At 40.7% G+C, this 16,957-nt stretch overlaps 2 protein-coding genes across 4 annotated transcripts in view; one reads left to right on the plus strand and one right to left on the minus strand.

Annotated features, from left to right (window-relative positions):
* CFAP44 (cilia and flagella associated protein 44) overlaps positions 1-16,540 on the plus strand; it is a 42,712-nt gene extending 26,172 nt beyond the window's left edge. The window contains exons 20-34 of the mRNA XM_058828705.1: positions 259-421; positions 746-876; positions 1,765-1,982; positions 2,362-2,527; positions 3,823-4,000; positions 5,054-5,539; positions 7,035-7,238; positions 7,666-7,861; positions 8,848-8,958; positions 10,424-10,554; positions 11,674-11,790; positions 12,364-12,565; positions 13,261-13,421; positions 14,144-14,278; positions 14,781-16,540. Of these exons, the coding sequence (XP_058684688.1) occupies positions 259-421; positions 746-876; positions 1,765-1,982; positions 2,362-2,527; positions 3,823-4,000; positions 5,054-5,539; positions 7,035-7,238; positions 7,666-7,861; positions 8,848-8,958; positions 10,424-10,554; positions 11,674-11,790; positions 12,364-12,565; positions 13,261-13,421; positions 14,144-14,278; positions 14,781-15,017 (2,836 nt within the window). The 3' untranslated portion in view covers positions 15,018-16,540. The remainder of the gene's footprint in view (positions 1-258; positions 422-745; positions 877-1,764; positions 1,983-2,361; positions 2,528-3,822; positions 4,001-5,053; positions 5,540-7,034; positions 7,239-7,665; positions 7,862-8,847; positions 8,959-10,423; positions 10,555-11,673; positions 11,791-12,363; positions 12,566-13,260; positions 13,422-14,143; positions 14,279-14,780) is intronic.
* Positions 16,541-16,683: 143 nt separating this feature from the next.
* BOC (BOC cell adhesion associated, oncogene regulated) overlaps positions 16,684-16,957 on the minus strand; it is a 53,776-nt gene continuing 53,502 nt past the window's right edge. For all 3 annotated transcript variants that reach the window (XM_058828728.1, XM_058828712.1, XM_058828721.1), the window contains exon 19: positions 16,684-16,900. In XM_058828728.1, the coding sequence (XP_058684711.1) occupies positions 16,716-16,900 (185 nt within the window). In that variant the 3' untranslated portion in view covers positions 16,684-16,715. The remainder of the gene's footprint in view (positions 16,901-16,957) is intronic.

The following is a 16,957-nucleotide window of genomic DNA, read 5'->3' on the forward strand; positions in this document are numbered from 1 at the left end:
CTATTTTTCTCTGGCAGTAATTCAAATATTATACTATGAGGCAGTTAACTTCAGACTACAGAGACAACAGAAGGTCAAAGCCTCTTGATGTTAGGAGTGTACAAATATACAGGAAGATGATTCCTTTCTAACTCACCTTAAGAACCATTGAATTCACTGGGAATTTAAGACTATCAAGGAAATCTAAAAGGTCATATAAACTGTAATCTTTCCTCTCTTGCATTGAGCTAACACCATTTCCTTTTTATGCATTTTCAGTATTGAGGAATACAAGCAGAAAAAGGAGTATGAACGGAAAATGAAGGAAGCTGAAGACAAGAAAAATAAGAAAAGACAGGAGTTAAGTGCACTAAGACAAGACTTTCTTTTTCTCCTTCAAAAAAATCAGGAGTTGCCCAAGCACATGCAGTTGCATGGAGAGGTACACTTGGCTTTTATAAAGGTCATTTACTTTTACAGGCATCTTCTTCTAAGATGTTGCTACATATCATGTCGGGGCTAAAGATGTCCAATGCTTTGGATTAATGTAGTTTTAAGAATATATGAATTGCTGGGACTTCTGAATTACAGCTGATGATTTGTGCCAATTAAGAAGCACAGGAAAAATGTGGTTCTCTGTGGAGATAACTTCTGCAGTAAAGGACAGTGTTGATGTGCATGCAACTGTGGCACCTAGGTAAAAATATTTATTATCAAGACCTAGTAGCCAAAATTATGTGATACTGGGTTTTCCATCTTCCTGCAGGAGTTTGAGATGGACCGTAGGATCTTTGAAGAGCTGGATAGGCAGACACTACAGAGAATCCAGTTAGTGCAAAAGGAGTCGGCTTGGGAGCACGAGAAACAATTGATTGGGCTGCAGAAACTACAAGCACAGTAATTACAACTTCTCCTCTACTTCTCTCCCTGACCTTCCATGGGGCTTATTGTCTATGAAGTTGTATCTCCCACAAGGAAAAAGAACATTTGTTCTCTCTCTCATATAATCAGAATTTCATCTGTTCTGTTATGGTTCTGTTCTTATTTTACTTGAAACATACATGAGAGTATTTGTTCATATTTATGTGTAATTACTTCTATTGAATCTTTGGTAAAAATGCAGATAGTCAAATGAAGGAAATTACCTCATTCTGATTCACTTCTATATGAAGAAAGCTGGTTGAGACTCTTTGCCTGGGGTTTTGCCAGTAAGTTCAATAAGAGTCAAGAACTCTTACTGAAATGTTGAAAAACAACCTGTGAAGTGAACACCTGTTTTTAAGACATGTTGTGTGTCTGTGAGATATTTTAACATCATTGCTTTTACAATGTTCTCTATACAATTTGAAGTTACAAAAGAAACTTTCTCAAGAACACAGGTTTAAGCATGAGGTGCATTTTGAGTTGGTTTTCATAAAATAAATACACAATAAAAAACCACCTTAGGCACACAGAGTTTGTGACTGGGAAAAAGGATAGAATGACCATGTTTTTAATCAGTTCTTAATGGAAGATGGAAGTTACTGTCATGAAAAACCTGATGTAAGTTTCAAAATTGGGAAAGGTCTTTTTGTGTTTATTCTTAAGCATCTCCATTCCTAGATTGGATAGAAATCAATAGATAGTGTCAGATGTCATCATGCTGTGCAATTACTTACTGACTTGTGGATTTACATGTAATGATGATGCATATGCAATAAGTAAACTACATGCCCTTTTGGTCAAGGGAAACTGGTATGTTGTGCCCACTGACACCAGATGGTTTTGTGTAATTTGGGATTCCAGGTTTCAGGACCCTCTGGAATTTACTTACACTGTTCATGCTATTCAAAGCAATCATCAGATTTCCACCTACAGCCTTCTAACAGTGTCTGAGAAATACGCCCAAGATAAGAAACAGGGGGGCAGCAAGTGGGCAGTACTTAAAAAGAAGTGGACAGCATTTAAAGAGACAGAACAAGCAAAAGAAAAGATCCCCCAAAAGAAAAGACATCTGCATAGAGGTAATGATAACCATTTAAATATTTCAGTAATATGGTTTCTGTCTTTTATCTCAGTTTGTTTTCCTGAGTCCAAGATAAAGAAATACATGTGTAGGTGCAGGTAAAGAAATACAGCTGTGATGTGTTTTTTAGTACCAACATACAAACACTCATGCATAGTTTTCCATGTTTAGATCAATGTCAACAGTTGTCTGTCAGCCCCATGGGTAGAATGTGACTGAAAGTCGAGTCAAAGAACCTGAGTACTTTCAGAACATCCACTACAATGGAACTATCCTGATTTACATTAGTTCTACAGTTGTCTGAGGGAGTTTCCAGTAGCTGGGACTGCACTGTGCTGGGTGGTATTGCATCTTCACATGGTTATTTTTTGTTTCAGAAAGTGTAGTTTTTGAAAGTGAGACTGAAATGCTGGAGACACCAGAGGTCCAAAAGCAAACCACACGTTATATAGAAAGCAGACGTGAGAAAATCAGAAGACTTGTTGAGAAATATGATGCGCTGAAAGCCAAGATCATGAAGAGGAGGGCAGAGTGGAATGAATTGTGAGTCTTGAACTGGACTCTGTTCTCTTTAAGTTCTGCTTCTTGTCTGAGGACAAGTAATGCTATTTAGCTGCCATTTGGCACTATAATCTCTCTGCTTAGGTTTTTATATTCTTAAGGGTTATAATTAGAACAGGTGAATTTTCATGTATCTCTAAGTCTCAAGAGAGCATTAGAATATATTTAGTTTCTATGGTTCCTCTAAAATATTATCAAATTTGAATTCAGCTAGGTAGCTGCATTTTCAGAGAGGGATTAAAATGTGTCTAAATTGATCATGACTGAGAGACACCTATGCCATTACAGTCAACTCTTAGTGAATCCTGCCAGCCCCATATGGAGCAGACACTAACAGCTGGGTTAGGTCAGCAGTCTTGGCATCTCAGCCATTGTGTGAGTGTTTGTGATATGTCTTTGTGCTCCATGCTGGTCTTTATCTTGAGAGGCAAGAAAGGGGGACAGGACATCTTTTACAGAATCATAGAATATCCTGAGCTGAAAGGGACCGACGAGGATCATCAAAGTCCAAGTCCTGTCCCTGCACGTGGCAGCCTCAAGAGTCACACCCCATGCCTGGGAGCATTGCCCAAACACTCCCTGAGCTCTGCCAGGCTTGGTGCTGTGACCACTTCCCTGGGAAGCCTGTTTCAGGGCCCAGCCACCCTCTGGGTGAAGAACCTTTTCCAAATATCAAACCTAAGTCATATCTTTGAATGACCTCTTTTTCTAGCCTGGTTTAGATGGGGCTTTGGGTGACCTGGTCCAGTGGAAGGTGCCCCTGTCCATGGCAGGGGCACTGGAATGATATGATCTTTAAGGTCCCTTATAATGCAAACCATTCTATGCTCATGGAAGTACAGAAGTTCTTCCTTAGGAGATGAATGGCAGGGAATGAGGCCAGTGTGGAGTCAGAATACAAAACTTTTAAGGTTATTGAGTGTTTAACAACGTAGAGTAGGATCAGGTATTCTGTGCTAAGGGCTGGTAGATAGCTGATGTGTGGCTCCCTGAAACTGATAGCTGCATGTACTCACTTAACCCAGAGCTCAGTCTGAGTGTGAAGGTTTAAACTTTCCCATGGCAGAGCTATGTTTTAAGAGCTCTTAGGGGGAAAAAAAAATCTGGGATTTTCATTAAAATGTGCAAAGATAGTCTTTCCAAAGTAGCCATTCTTTTCTGAAAGAGATGTATCACTTTCACATCCCAAACTTTGCTGCACAAGTCAGAAGGTGTGAAATGACTGTTCATTTGTATGCCTTCTGTCTTGAAGTTCAGCTTTATTTTTTTCCTACCAGATACAAAAACAAACCTAGAGTTAACTTTGAGAATCCCAGAGATACTGAGGAGATCAAAGAAGCACAGAAGAATATAGGATGTTACAGGCTGAAGACTGCCACTAACTACACACTCACTGAAGATGATCGTATAAGCACTAAAAAGAAGATGAATCAGCTTGCAACCCTGGAAAACTTGGTATGTAAAACTGTGTATATTGTCCCATTTTTGGGGGAAGTGAGGATAGAGTATTAATCACTGAAGAAGTTTTTTGAAAGGAATTCGAAGTGAGTGTGGGAATTGGCATTGAAGGACAGATGGCTGTTTTGAGTAAGATTTTGTTAAAAATCAGCCCCTCTCGTGAACTGTTTTGTGCTTCACCAAACCCAGATCTGAATCAATCCATGGTAGCTTTTTAAAAATGAGAAGGAGAATTTACCTTCTCTAGTACTTCAGCAGGAGCACCTGTCTTTTTAATTATAAGTCTTACAATCTAGTAAAACACTGAGCTAAATAGCCCCTGACATGAAATACCTTTACAAAAACAGGGATGAGAGCAAGTACAGGTGTTCTAGTGTGGCCTCTCTGTATTTGCACTTTGGCAATCACTCCTTCTGGAACTGGAATCTTCCTGAGAAACCAGGTCTTTTGGAGTCACCTTGCTATAGTAGGACTCCTACAGTTACCGCACATGTTTTAACCACGAAGACACAATAAGTTCAAATGTGTTGCAGTATCTTTGTTGCTTTCCTTGTGACTTCTTTCTCCCCATCCTTCTCATAGGAATGGTTTTTCATTGTATTTGGCTGGAGTGTAAAAGAGTGACACTAGATAACTTTGACAGTGAGGTCTAAGCATTACTGAAGCAATGCTGCGAGTGTCAGGGGATTTGTTGAATCATTTTAGTCTCAAGTCATTATGCCTGGGCTTCAGCACTTCACTGTAGTGCTGATGCTACCAAATTTCCAGTGATTAACCTAACTTATTAGGACAAACAAAGGGAATAGTTCTTGTCATAAATTCTGGATTTATACAGATGAGGATTTCCAGTTTCTTCAGGTGGGTGGTGTGTCATTTTATTTTATAAAGGTAAGTTTCTGCCAAGAATATTAATCACATTCAGTAAAAAGAGTCAATTCATACAGTGTCCTCTTACCATAGAATAATTAGTAATCCTAATGTCAGCCTTCTTGAGTTGGGTAAGACTATTCTTGTAGTGGAGAATCCTGCTAAATTGTTTTTGCTTTGCAGATCCATAGGATGAAAGTGAACATGAACAAAGAGATTGTGTCTTTGCGGGATCTCAAGGTTTCCATTATTGATGAAATCAAGAGTTTGGTGAAGGAAGTGAAATCCATACAGGCACGCTTAGATGTGTCAGAACATCTCCCTATTCCCCTGATCCCTCAGTTACATCCAGATGAGGTTCCTGAAAAAATAGTTGAGTACAACAGTGATGTCCTCCTAAAGTTCAAAGAGGAGCAGGAGGCCAAGGCAAAGCTCAAGGAGCCATTGGAAGGGTGTCCCTCATTTCGCGCATTTAGGCACGTGCTTCTTCAAACTCCTTCAATGGAAGAGGGTGACCCCACGGCACAGGCTGGAGATGCATCTGCTGTGGTCACAGAGGAGCAGCAGGCTTTTGTGATGGAGAAGGCAGAGCCAACAGAATTGGAACTGGAAATTTTAAAGAGGGAGAAGATAAAAAATCTATACTTGCAGGAGACCTTGATTAAAAAGGTAGGAAACTGAAAGTTATTTTTGTCAGATTAAAAAAATCCCAAAACCCAAAACAAACCACACCACCCCCTGCATCATAAGTGAAACAAAATCACCTTCTGTTTCAGTATTGCAGCGGGTCTTGCCTTTCTGCAGTCCAGGAAAATGCTAACTGTTGCACATTTACAGTGTAAATCAGTATAAATCCATAACTATAACCTGTGTTCTGACTATTATCACTTGAAAAACAGATCTTAGATTTCTTATCGATTGTGCCATGAAACTATGATCTAAGTAGCAAAAAATACCCAAAAACCAAACCAAAAACAAACAAAAACCCAAAAAAAAAACCAAACAAAAAACCAAATGTTAGACATAACTTGAAAAATTACAGGGTTAAAAAAGCAGCATCACTACAGTTTTGTAGATTCATGTTCTCTTAAAAAATTGTAGTCTCAACCTTCTAGTCCAAAAGATACTTTGTAGGATTAGAAAAGGTACAAAAGAGAATAACCAAAATGCTTAGTCATGGAAAAGATTCTTTAAAAGGTACATCTAAGTGGATAAAGTATCTTTGGCCTGCAAAAGGGCAACTGAAATGGTTTTAGAGATGTGATAAAATTCTGAATAAAATTGAAAAGGGGAGTGGGAATCATCTCTTAAAAGGAGAGATACCAGATGAAATGGTCACATAGAAAGCTTGAAGCATGCAAATGAAAATAATTTTCCTATCCAACAATAAGCTAAAGCTTTGGAACTCAGTGCTAGGATGTGGGAGAAGCTATGATTTGATAGTGTGGGAAAAAAATCCATTCAAAGCTGTTGAACACAAGCATACTGCTTCAAGCTCAGGATGCTCCTAAGTGAGAGTTTAGGAGGGTACAGAGAGCAGTATACCAGAGGTGCGCCACGGTTCACTTGTTTGCTCCATTTCTTAGGATCTCTCCTCTAATTTCTGCTACTGGGCGTTGATTCTTTGCTCTGCCTCAAGACACACACCCTTGTGTTTATGTGTATGAAGGTTTTGAGGGAATAGCCAAATTCTGCTGTAAACATCACACACCTGTAAGTTAATGTTGGCAGCTGCTAGTACTTGTTTAGCTGTAAATGTCTAAGGGAAGAGCTGGCAGCTACTTCAAAAGAAGTCTTTCAAAGCAGAAGAGTTATTTATTGATGCATCTTTGACTGTTACATAAACTGCTGTAAACATTCAAGGCGTTGCTACAGACTAGTGTAAAACAGTCTATGAAGAGTAAAATACTTCAGGGATGGAGGGGATGCAGTGAAAGATTCCTGTGAAGCTCTGGTGATTCTTTTGCTATTGTGCTGAGAACAAAGACACATTTGAGATTAACTTTGTCTTTCTAAGTGCATCAGTACCCTCTAGGAAATGGCATGTCTGAGTTGTTGATTTGGCAGAGAGAATTTTTCCCTTCTGCTCCTTTCTCTAGTGTTGCATGTTTAACTGCACTGGTAATACTTTTCCTGTCCCTGATTTGACACTCCTTTGCTCCAGATCAACACACTGGTGATCAACTTTGATGCTGAACTTCACCTTTTGCGGCACCAGAAGCTGAAAATGGATATGCAGCTGAAAAGTGCTGATCTGCGCTGCATCACATGCTGTGAAGAGCTGCTTATCCTGAAGAAACTTGAGATACATGAGGACCTTCTTGAGGAGCAAATTGGTGCCCTCATTAATGAACAGGAGGACATGCAAGTAAGTTGGCCACATGTGCCATTAATTTAAATTTAACAGTACCATTAATGCATGGCTTGAAACAAAAGCAAACCATAAAATAAATGGTGGCATCCCTTGGCTTTGTTTTAGCACCAATCCAGTGACTAGTGCTAAATTTTGAAAAACAAGAAACTCTTGATAATCAGCCTACTAGGATGGCCACTTCTAACTTTCAATACTTGATTTTTTAATAATCTTAACATTTGAATTTTAATAGATCCTTCATGATATGGCATAAGTGACTAATCACATACTTTAAGAACATACTCCTAGGTGATGCTTAATTGAACCATGGGTTTCATCAAGAGAGAAAGACAAGTTTTGCATTTCCAGATCTTCACAGATGCATCCTATATACAGATACATGGGTTGTACCTTTAACTGAAGTAGTTTCTTGTTTGTTTAGTCAAAATTGAAGAGCTACCTTGCACAAATAGAAGATAGAAAGTGTGAGATTGTAATGCTTCAGGAACGTGAGAAAGCTCTTTATGCCAGCTTTGAAGCATCCCTTGGAGAAGACAATGAATTTGCTGATTTTCTGACCAATCTTTTGAAGCAGGAAGTTGAGTATGTGGAAAAAGAAGAAGTAGGAAGAGAAGCAGGTTGGAGATTTTGTTCTTTTTGCTTTATGGATTTGTTTTACATATTTCCATGTGGTCAAGTACACGTGTCTCAGTCTAGCTGTAGCCCTGAGTATACACAACACTCCAGTCAGTTCAAAAACCCTATGAACAGATTTGTTTATAGACTGACAGTGTGTTCTGTGGCCATCATCTTGAATGATAACAATGATGTAATCCAGTTTCTAACACGACTGCAGTTGGTCTGATAACAGCTCCTGCAATTTACATCCTGTAAGTCATTACTGAGGACTGATAATTGGTAAGAGGAAGAGGCACAGCTTTAAATAGGTGCTTCCTATGCTGTACCAATGGGAGCGATGGATAAGTGATTAGTCTGTCACATTCATGACATTCTGCTCTAATCTGTCCATTGACTAATGAGAGATCATAAACCTAATCTGGAATCATCTATTAGTCACAGGACTAAACATATTACAAAAGGATTTAATTTGTCTTAGTGACTCAGTTTTAAGCTGTTAAAGCTAGGCAGTCTTACTGACCTAAAATACTTGTGCTCTCTCTGACTTGGCTTTTGATTTCAACTGGGACATGATTACCAAAAAGTGAAGACAATGGTGATGCTTTTATGACAGATTTGTGCTTCCACATTCTACTTGGTTAATTAATCTCTGTATCAGAATGGTAAACTCACACTGCTTAAGTTCCTAACACATAAAAAAGAGAAAATATATTGAAGTTAAGTCCTAAAAACATGGGCTGTACCTGTGTCTGTTCTACTGCTAGGTGATATCTCTCTGTCTCTCTGTTTTCCCCTCCTCTTTTTTCTTTTTTCCTTTCTGTGAAAACATTGCATCAGATCAATGCAATAGGCACAAGGTGCCTGCATTCACCTATCACTAGAGTGATCTTTCATGGGTTACTGGGCTTGTGTTCACCAGCACATTGGCATAATGCATAGCTGGTGGGTCTGGGCTGTTTTGCAAGCCAGTCTCTATTTCTTTCAGATAAAGAAAATGAGAATGAAGAGAAGGACGATGAAAAACCTGACATAAAGACTGATGAAGAAAATTGTGGATCTGAAGATGTAGCCTTTGGTGACTCCATTTGCCCAGAAGGTACCCATGCTGTTATTTCCTTGTGTTAATTAGTCGTTTAGCTTTGGGACAACGTCATGTGTTTGAAAAGAAAACAGATTTTTTAATTATTCACTGCATGCTAAAGTCATGAAGGGCTGGAATGTGTGTACCCATCCTGTGTGCAGCATTTTTCCCCAGGAAACTTTGGTCAAGATAATAAAACCGTTGGTAGTGTAGACTACCCTAATTAAAAAAGTTTGGAAAAATAAAACTTAGCTAAGCAGTAAGAATTAATTATTTTGTGTAAAGAAGCATTCACCATTTCATGGCTGTTATCTGGAGAGAAAAGGCTCCTCTCTGGAGTGGAGCAGTGACAAGGCTGTAGCTGCTCTCTGGAAACCAGCTGCCTGGCCTGGCTGGATTCCTCCTGTTCAGGGAAATTCTGAGGGGATCCTCATGCTGTTAATTGAAGCTCTTTGTTACCACCTCGTGGATTTATGCAGCAATTGCCTGTTGCTAGGCTGTTCTGAAAAGTTAGGAGCTTTACTTTGCAAAATCCTCTTCATTTGTGCATTCAAAAGAGGCAACCAACCTTTCTCCCTCTTTTTCCTTTGTATGAGCTTAGCTAATTCAGGATGTTGTTTTTTAAAAAAATCTTTGAGTGATGTGTCAATGACAGTGTAACAGCACTGCTTCATTTTCAAGTTTGAACTTACCAAAAATCCACCTTCCCTTTTTTTTAGATTGTATTTTGAAATCATTTCCAGAAATTGATTTTTTTATTAACTCCTCGTTCATCTCATTTTTCAGTGGAACGTTGGGAAGAAATAAAGATTTTTACTTCTGAGTTAAATTAGCAATTTGGACTTTCTAACAGGGAAATTACATGTTGCATTAGGCTCTTCATATTTGTCTCTTCATGTAGATTTTTTTTTCCTTTATTGGACTCTCTTTTTTATTATTATGCCTGCTGATTTGGGCATAATTATGTGCTTGTTTAGCATTACTGAAATCACAGTATTAGATAGAAATTCACAGATCTTCCTTACCACAACACAGTTTCTATGAAATACAGCTTTGTTTACCAATAGAGCTATAAATTATCCCTGCAGCAAGTTCATAATTTATAGTGAAGGGTGCTATGGAGAAACAACTATGTGCTCACATAATTGAAGATTTTACTGCAACATGTATTAATTACTGGGACTGCATTGCTTACAAAAGCTAATTTTTGAGCACTTGGCTTTAATGCTGGCTTTGATGCATTTAATGTGACTTCTGGAAACAGACTGACTGTAAAGAAGAAAAAAATCCATCCAAGACATTCACCTGAGTCATGGAGGCCCCTGGGTTTGTGCTTAAGGAAGCTCTAGGGAACCAAACCCATGGTGTTATTATGGGGAATGCTAGGAATGTGCACTGCAGGAGAAGGTACCAGCTCTACCCAGTAACTCCAGTATAGTCACAGTGAAAGTAAGTTCTTCTTTGACCCTTTCCCTCTCAGGCTGCAGTGAGGATCTCTTCCTGAACACCATCCAGCTCCGGCAGCAGCGGATAGGCATTGAGAAAGCTTTAGAAGAGGAGAAGAAAGTTGCTGCTGACCTCAAAAAGGAATATAATGCCTTGGCCTTAAAGGTATTGTACTGTTTTCTCAGAAAGGATCATCATGTTAAATGTAGTGCTAGTGATTTGTGCTAGTCTAAGACCTAAAAACAAAATCCTAACCCTCTGAGAGGTGTCCATTTGGGAAGCAATACCTGTGGTAGCACAGAGGCAGGAGGCAGCTCGACATGGGTCACCTGTTCTCCTGAAAAGGGTAAATCAAATTGATCCAACCTTAGCTTTCATGGGGCTGGATCCAGGCTCTAGGTGCAGTTCCTTCCCAGTTGTCTAGCCTTGTGCAGCAGGAGGAACTGGTTCTCTGGTTCAGATGAAACACGCAGTATGGTCTGGCCTGTCCTCTGTGGGTGTGTATGGCCACAGCAATTGAATAATACTTACCCTAATGCAAATCCAGGTTAAAACAAATGCATAAAAATTCTATTCAACCATCTATTTATTTTACTTTATTTTCCATCACTCTTTGTGACAGGTAATCACTGAATAAACTCTTTTGGTACAAATTTTCCATTTTGCTTTTTTGAACTCCTGCATTCATTAAGAAATTTGATCTGTATTAATTAAAAAATATCTTATTTTGAAGGGTTATCTGGAAGAGAGAGTGTGGTACCAAAATAACATTATGCAAGTCTTGCACTTTTTTTGTCTCAAAAATGTTCCATCAAGCGTGCTTAACATACAACATTTTTTAGATTTTAAAGGCTTTCCTAAGTGCCAGCTGCCACATATTCACCCTGGGGTATGACATTTGAGTCTGAATTGTTTCTTTCTCATGCAGAATCAATAAGCATTTCCAGGCATAACACAATAAAAACTATCTTGCAGGCTCTGTAGATCTACAAGTGTTTTTAGATGCTAAACAAAGCAGCTGTCTCTTGATACATACAGGGCTTCTCTAAGGAGACATTCATGAGTGTATGTGTGTGCAGAGGTTTTCAGGTTAGAATCTTGCTTGAATATTTGTAGATGATCCTTGGGTTTGCCTGTGAAACTCACCTATCATATGTAGTTTAAAAAAAAGCATATTTTTATATACTTCTTTCTCTTTGGATCAGGAACTCTATCAGAACCTTGTTGCCTTATGTATTCTCAGTATCACAGGATTTTGTTTGTCCATAATTTGTCTTTCTGCAGGCAAAAGAAGTAGATACCAGTCTGGACACAGCAAACAGGGAACTGGAGGCCTTTCAGTGGGAAAAGCTGCACAGGCTGAATGAGCTGTATGTAGTTGTACCTTTGAGACTCCATCAGGTAATTCAAGATGTTGTGCATCTGCATGTGCAGAGTGGCCTGTGTACATCTAAACAATGGTGTTACTGTTCTTTGGGGCCCTTAGTTCATGATTCACTATGGTCTCCTGGGAGGGAAGTGCCATTAACTGAACTTCATGCTGCTAATTCCTCTAGAATTCCCTTTTTTTCCCCTTCTCCTGTACTGACAGAAACGAGGTAAGGACAGGCAGGCTGGCCCATTGCTGAAATGTGTATAGTCTTTAACTGCTGTATAAATTTGGCCTTCAGGTCTATACCTACTGATATTCTCCTGAGGAAAAAAAAAAAACAGAAACACCCCCCAAGAAAAACAAATCAAAAAAGCCCTGAAAACTATTTAAACTAATGGAAATTCTGCCCAACTGAATAGTTCCAGATTGGATGCAATACCTTAATTCACACAATTCCCTGGCCCAAAAAAAGAGTTGTGTCCATGCTTAGTATTAACTCACTCACTAGTTCTCTATTGCTCACACATTTGTTATAAAGAGACATCTCCATCACCCTTAAAAAGTAAATCCAGCCATGCTTATTTTTCTGTCTGCTTTTGCAGGTGCAGTGCTTGGTTGATGGGGAGATGCCCCGTGACTTCTCCCATACTTTAGTATTTACCAATGAGTCCTTGCAGTACCTGAAGAAGAGAATTGTGGACCTACGTAATGAAAAGATAATGCAAAGAGAGACCCATAAGAAGGCCAAGGAGCAACATAAGCAGCTTCTCCAGGACAAAAAGGAGATGGAGATGGAGATTCAACGTGAGTGGCAGAGACTCTGAGCAACACAGCATTGCTAATGTTCCTTCTGTCCCTCTCATTGGGTGGGGGTAACTCACCATGTCTGTCTCCATACTCACACAGATGTTACAGAGGGTTACTGCAGAAAATAGAACACATCAAGTGGACTGTTTTGATGGAGTAGCAGTTCTCCAGCACTGCAGAGTCATCAGGCTGTGCAACATAATTTGGGAACTTAGTATAAGGAGAGCCGATTGAGAGGAGTCACTGGAAGTCTGGACACATTTACTATTTCTGCTTGTAAACCAGAACTCCTAGGGAAAAAGTAGTTTCCCCAAAATACATAAGCTTTTTCTGGCCATTTCCTCCCCTTTGTAACATCTGAAGAAGGAAACAAGCCCTATTCAAAACACTTCCCAAAGAGCCAAACATAAAGCTGTGTCTAGCACCACTAGACATGCAGAGGCCCTATACAGCCTGTGGTGTGAGACGGGCTTACTAGGACTGGTTTAGAGTGTGGCTTAGTGACCACACAAGCATGATCATGAGCAAGGACAAATGGTATGACTCAGCTGTGAGCTCTGTGTGGTTTTGCGTGAATTTTTTATTACACATCAAATACCAAAAAAGCTCAGACAAAAAGCTGGGGTAAGGCAGAAATTCTTCTAAACCCATGAATGACAGTGCTGCCATTTGTGCCAATGTCCCTCTGTTAGAACTGGAGGAGAAGTGCAATCTTCTGATGATGGAGAAGTTTGGTCGGCTGGTTGATTTTGAAGCAGTTCAAGCTCACTCTGTTAATATACCCATGGAGCAGATGAAAGTGAGAATAATGGAGAAAGAGTATGAGCATTTCGTGGAGCTCAAAGAATGGGAGGTAAGCAGCAGGAAGAGGAGGGAGACACACGTGATGATCTCTTAACCCTGTTTCCCTGGGGGACTAAAAAGTTACACTGAAATCTTTTGTGAACATGTTCATGTTTGATTTTTTTTCACTTGTCCTTAATAGACCATAGTGTTCCACTTGAATTTCCCATCATCATTCCTACCTCTGCTCCAGTTGCTGGTGCACATCCTATTTTTCACAGAGGTAGCTGATCTCTGTTTTGCTTTCTTCAAACACATTGTCCTACTTCATTCCCTGCGTGAAGCTCTTGTGGAATGCTTTTCTCTGGTTCTCAGGTGGCATTCAGCACCTCCTGCCATCTCTCAGTGCCTTTGGTGACAAACTGAGTACAGGGCAGGCTGTGGCTCATGCCTGGGGTGCCAATCTGTGCAGTCTGAAAAGTTCATGTCTGCATTTGGTGGGGCCCAAGGTTCAGCTGCTGTGGTGCAAGCAGGCAACATGCTTATGCTGCCCTTACAGAAGAGCTAATGGCTTTTTCCCACACTTTTGTCTAACTTTTTACTTAGGCATTTGTAATTTAAATATATTAAAAACAAGAAGATGAGATTGCATTAAAGGTACTGTGGGATTAGGCGGTATGACAGGATCAGTCTGTTGTTTACCTGTGACATTTACATTGTGCCTACTGCTTCTTCCCCACGCCACACTTTTTGTCCTCTCTCATCCCAGATCAACTTTTTACACCTTTCTAGGAAAGAATTGTAGTCCTGCAGCATCAGCTAGCGAAGCTGACAAGGGAAAACACCAGCAAGCTGCACCAGATGAACAGGTTTTGCCAGGAAAAGCATCAGCTCGAAACTGAGCTGGAATCACTGACAACTGGTCAGGTGAGCCTTTTAGCCTTTTAGGTTTGGGACTTTTCAGAAATGGGTAAGGGATCATCTGGCCCTCACCAGTTCCTTGGTCTCACATCTTGCTCTGCAGTCAGCAGTTTAGGCTAGGAGTGGGACAGGCTGAATGGTTGCTTCATACCTTAGCACCTCTGCTATTTCTTACTTAGCTGCTTTCTAGGACTGAAACAAACTCATTTCTAATTAAAATATGCCTTGAAGGAATGAAAAGAATATTCCTTTGTTACATGGAAACAGTCATATTACTGTCATGTAACAGCATTACAACAAGAAGTGGATTTACTGCTCTGTACCATGGCGTAAATCTAGTTAGTGAACCTTCAGTCTTTCACATACTTCTGACTAAGGTGTGGAGAAGTCATGGATATGTCCTGGCTCTTGGAAAGCTTCACTTTACCTACTTGAAATAAATTTCCACTATTCATTCTCCATGTTTTATAGGAGCCATTTTTTTCCTCTCCATTTTTCTCCTCTACAGGGTGGAGAATTTGAGGGCACCCAAAATGCTGACACCAAAGAGACAGCCAGGCTGGAGTCACAGCTCACACAGATAACTTGTGAGGTGGCCTTTCTGAGACAGGCAATCAGCCAGAATAGATTGGATGTAAAAGAACTCGCTTCCCTTAGGAGAAAAGGTGGGCACCTCTTACCAAAGGACTCTGAGACTCCAACTTCCTCTTCAGAAATAGTCACTAACAATTCAAGTCACCCTTAAAATTAACTGTGGCAGCAGTCATGCTTGGAGGTGCAAAATTAATTGGTTTTGGCTATCCAGGGGTTTAGTTGTAAGGGGTTACATTTGTTTTTTCTATCAAAACATGACTGTAACATATATGGAATAAAAAATAGCAAATGAAACTACTAAATACTGTTATCAGTCCATTGCAGAGGGTTGTACTGGACAAGGTGCCCTTTGTGTGTCCATGCATGTGCATTATGTCTATGTCTACTCTTCAAACAAGTGGCTGTGGAAAGCTGGTTTGAAGTTTCACAGCAGAAAATATTAGTTTGGTATCTTGTTCTCAAAAATGGTGAAATTAGTCTGCCTCAAGCAAGCATTGGCAGTGGCCCTGCTGGCCAGGAGAAAGCAAAGGGGCCTTTCTCCTCAGGGCAGGATGTAGCATTTACCTAGCCAGGAGGAGGATGTAACAATGCTAAGTCAGCCTGTAATTCCACTGGCCTGATCAGTGAAAGGGCCAAGCTCTGTTTTCAGGTGTTGCTCTTTTTTGTCTCTCATTTGGTGTGGTGGCAGCATGTGATCATTTACAGCACTTACCTTGTATTGACTTTAAAATCTTCCTTCAGCCTCAGGGTGGAGGGGTTGTGTTCTCCCCATGGAAGGCTCTTGAGGTGCTAATTTTTATTGAATAAATTAAACAATCTCCAGCTGCTCTTGCTGTTCCCTCCCCACTCCCCACCTCTTGCCACAGGTCTTTGTGTTTCTGTCTGGTGTATGCTCAGCAGGGCTCCAGCCATATCCCAGCCAGGCACAAGAACTTCCTGCTGGTCCCAGCACAAGCCTGTGAACAGTGCTTGTGCAGGCTGCCTTTACAGGGGGTCCTTGCTGAGGAACACACCTGGTGCTGGGAGCTCTTGTGCAGCTGCAGGTTGTGCCCTGGGAGGTGGGAAACGGCAGGAGCCCGAGGAGAGGGGCTGTGAACTGGCACCAAATCCCTTGCCTAACAAAGAGCAAGGACATCCAGTGGCAGCTGGGTAACCAGACAGCCAGAGGCTCAGCTGGAGACAGGGAACAAGAAGACCCCAGACTAAGTGTCACCAGTGACTATTTGGAAAATTCTAACTGCAGGAAAGTGTCACCTTTCCCCAGGTGTCCTGCTTGCTGTACATCTGCAAGTGTAAAAGAAAGAGAAGGCTCAGTATGTGTGAGGAGTTAGCATAGAGCCAGGCACAGCAAAGACTAAAGCCTTTATTTTAGATGTTAAAGCGTGGATTTGTCTTTACAGATAGGCGGCTGCAGATGGCATGTATGTGAAAGGTTGTCTAAGTTGATCAGGCAGAGTGCATAACTCCAGTCCATTCACAGGAGTGTGTTCATGGAACAAACCTTCATGGGGGGGAGAGGAAAAGACCTTTTGGACAGCATTATTTGTTGTGAAGCCCTCTAGGCTGCAAGAGGGTGGTGGCAGCTCTGTTTGGACCCATGTCCCGCAGTGTCCCTTGTCCAGCTGTTTCCATTGTGTGCTCTTGATGCTGCCACCGAGAGCTGCTGCCTTGTTTCCTGGGTCCTCCTGTGACCTTGCTGAGGATGCCTTCTGTCTCCATAGCATTATAAAAGGCACATATACATCTATATACAAGTGCATAAATATATAAATAGGGGTGTTATACAAAAATAAATACCCTTTATCTTTCTCTCTTTAGAATAAGTCTTTTGCAAAAGGCAGCTTGGTCCCTAGCTGGTGGGAGGATGAGTCTCTAAGGGTCTCAGTGGTGGAGGGCTGCTGTTCAGGTGTCTTGGTAGGTCCTGACCCAAAGATGTGATCGCTGGATTCTGGACATGGAGATCTCCTCTGGACTGGCAGCAATCTAGTCTTTCTACCTCTTCAACTGGCACTAGGCCTAAGCAGCATGGGCTTCCTGAGGGAGAAAGAAGCGAGAAATCATTCAAATGCACATTAGAATGAGAGATGCTGT

The sequence above is a fragment of the Poecile atricapillus genome, chromosome 1 (assembly GCF_030490865.1).
Source record: "Poecile atricapillus isolate bPoeAtr1 chromosome 1, bPoeAtr1.hap1, whole genome shotgun sequence".
In the NCBI taxonomy this organism is placed as follows: Eukaryota; Metazoa; Chordata; class Aves; order Passeriformes; family Paridae; genus Poecile; species Poecile atricapillus.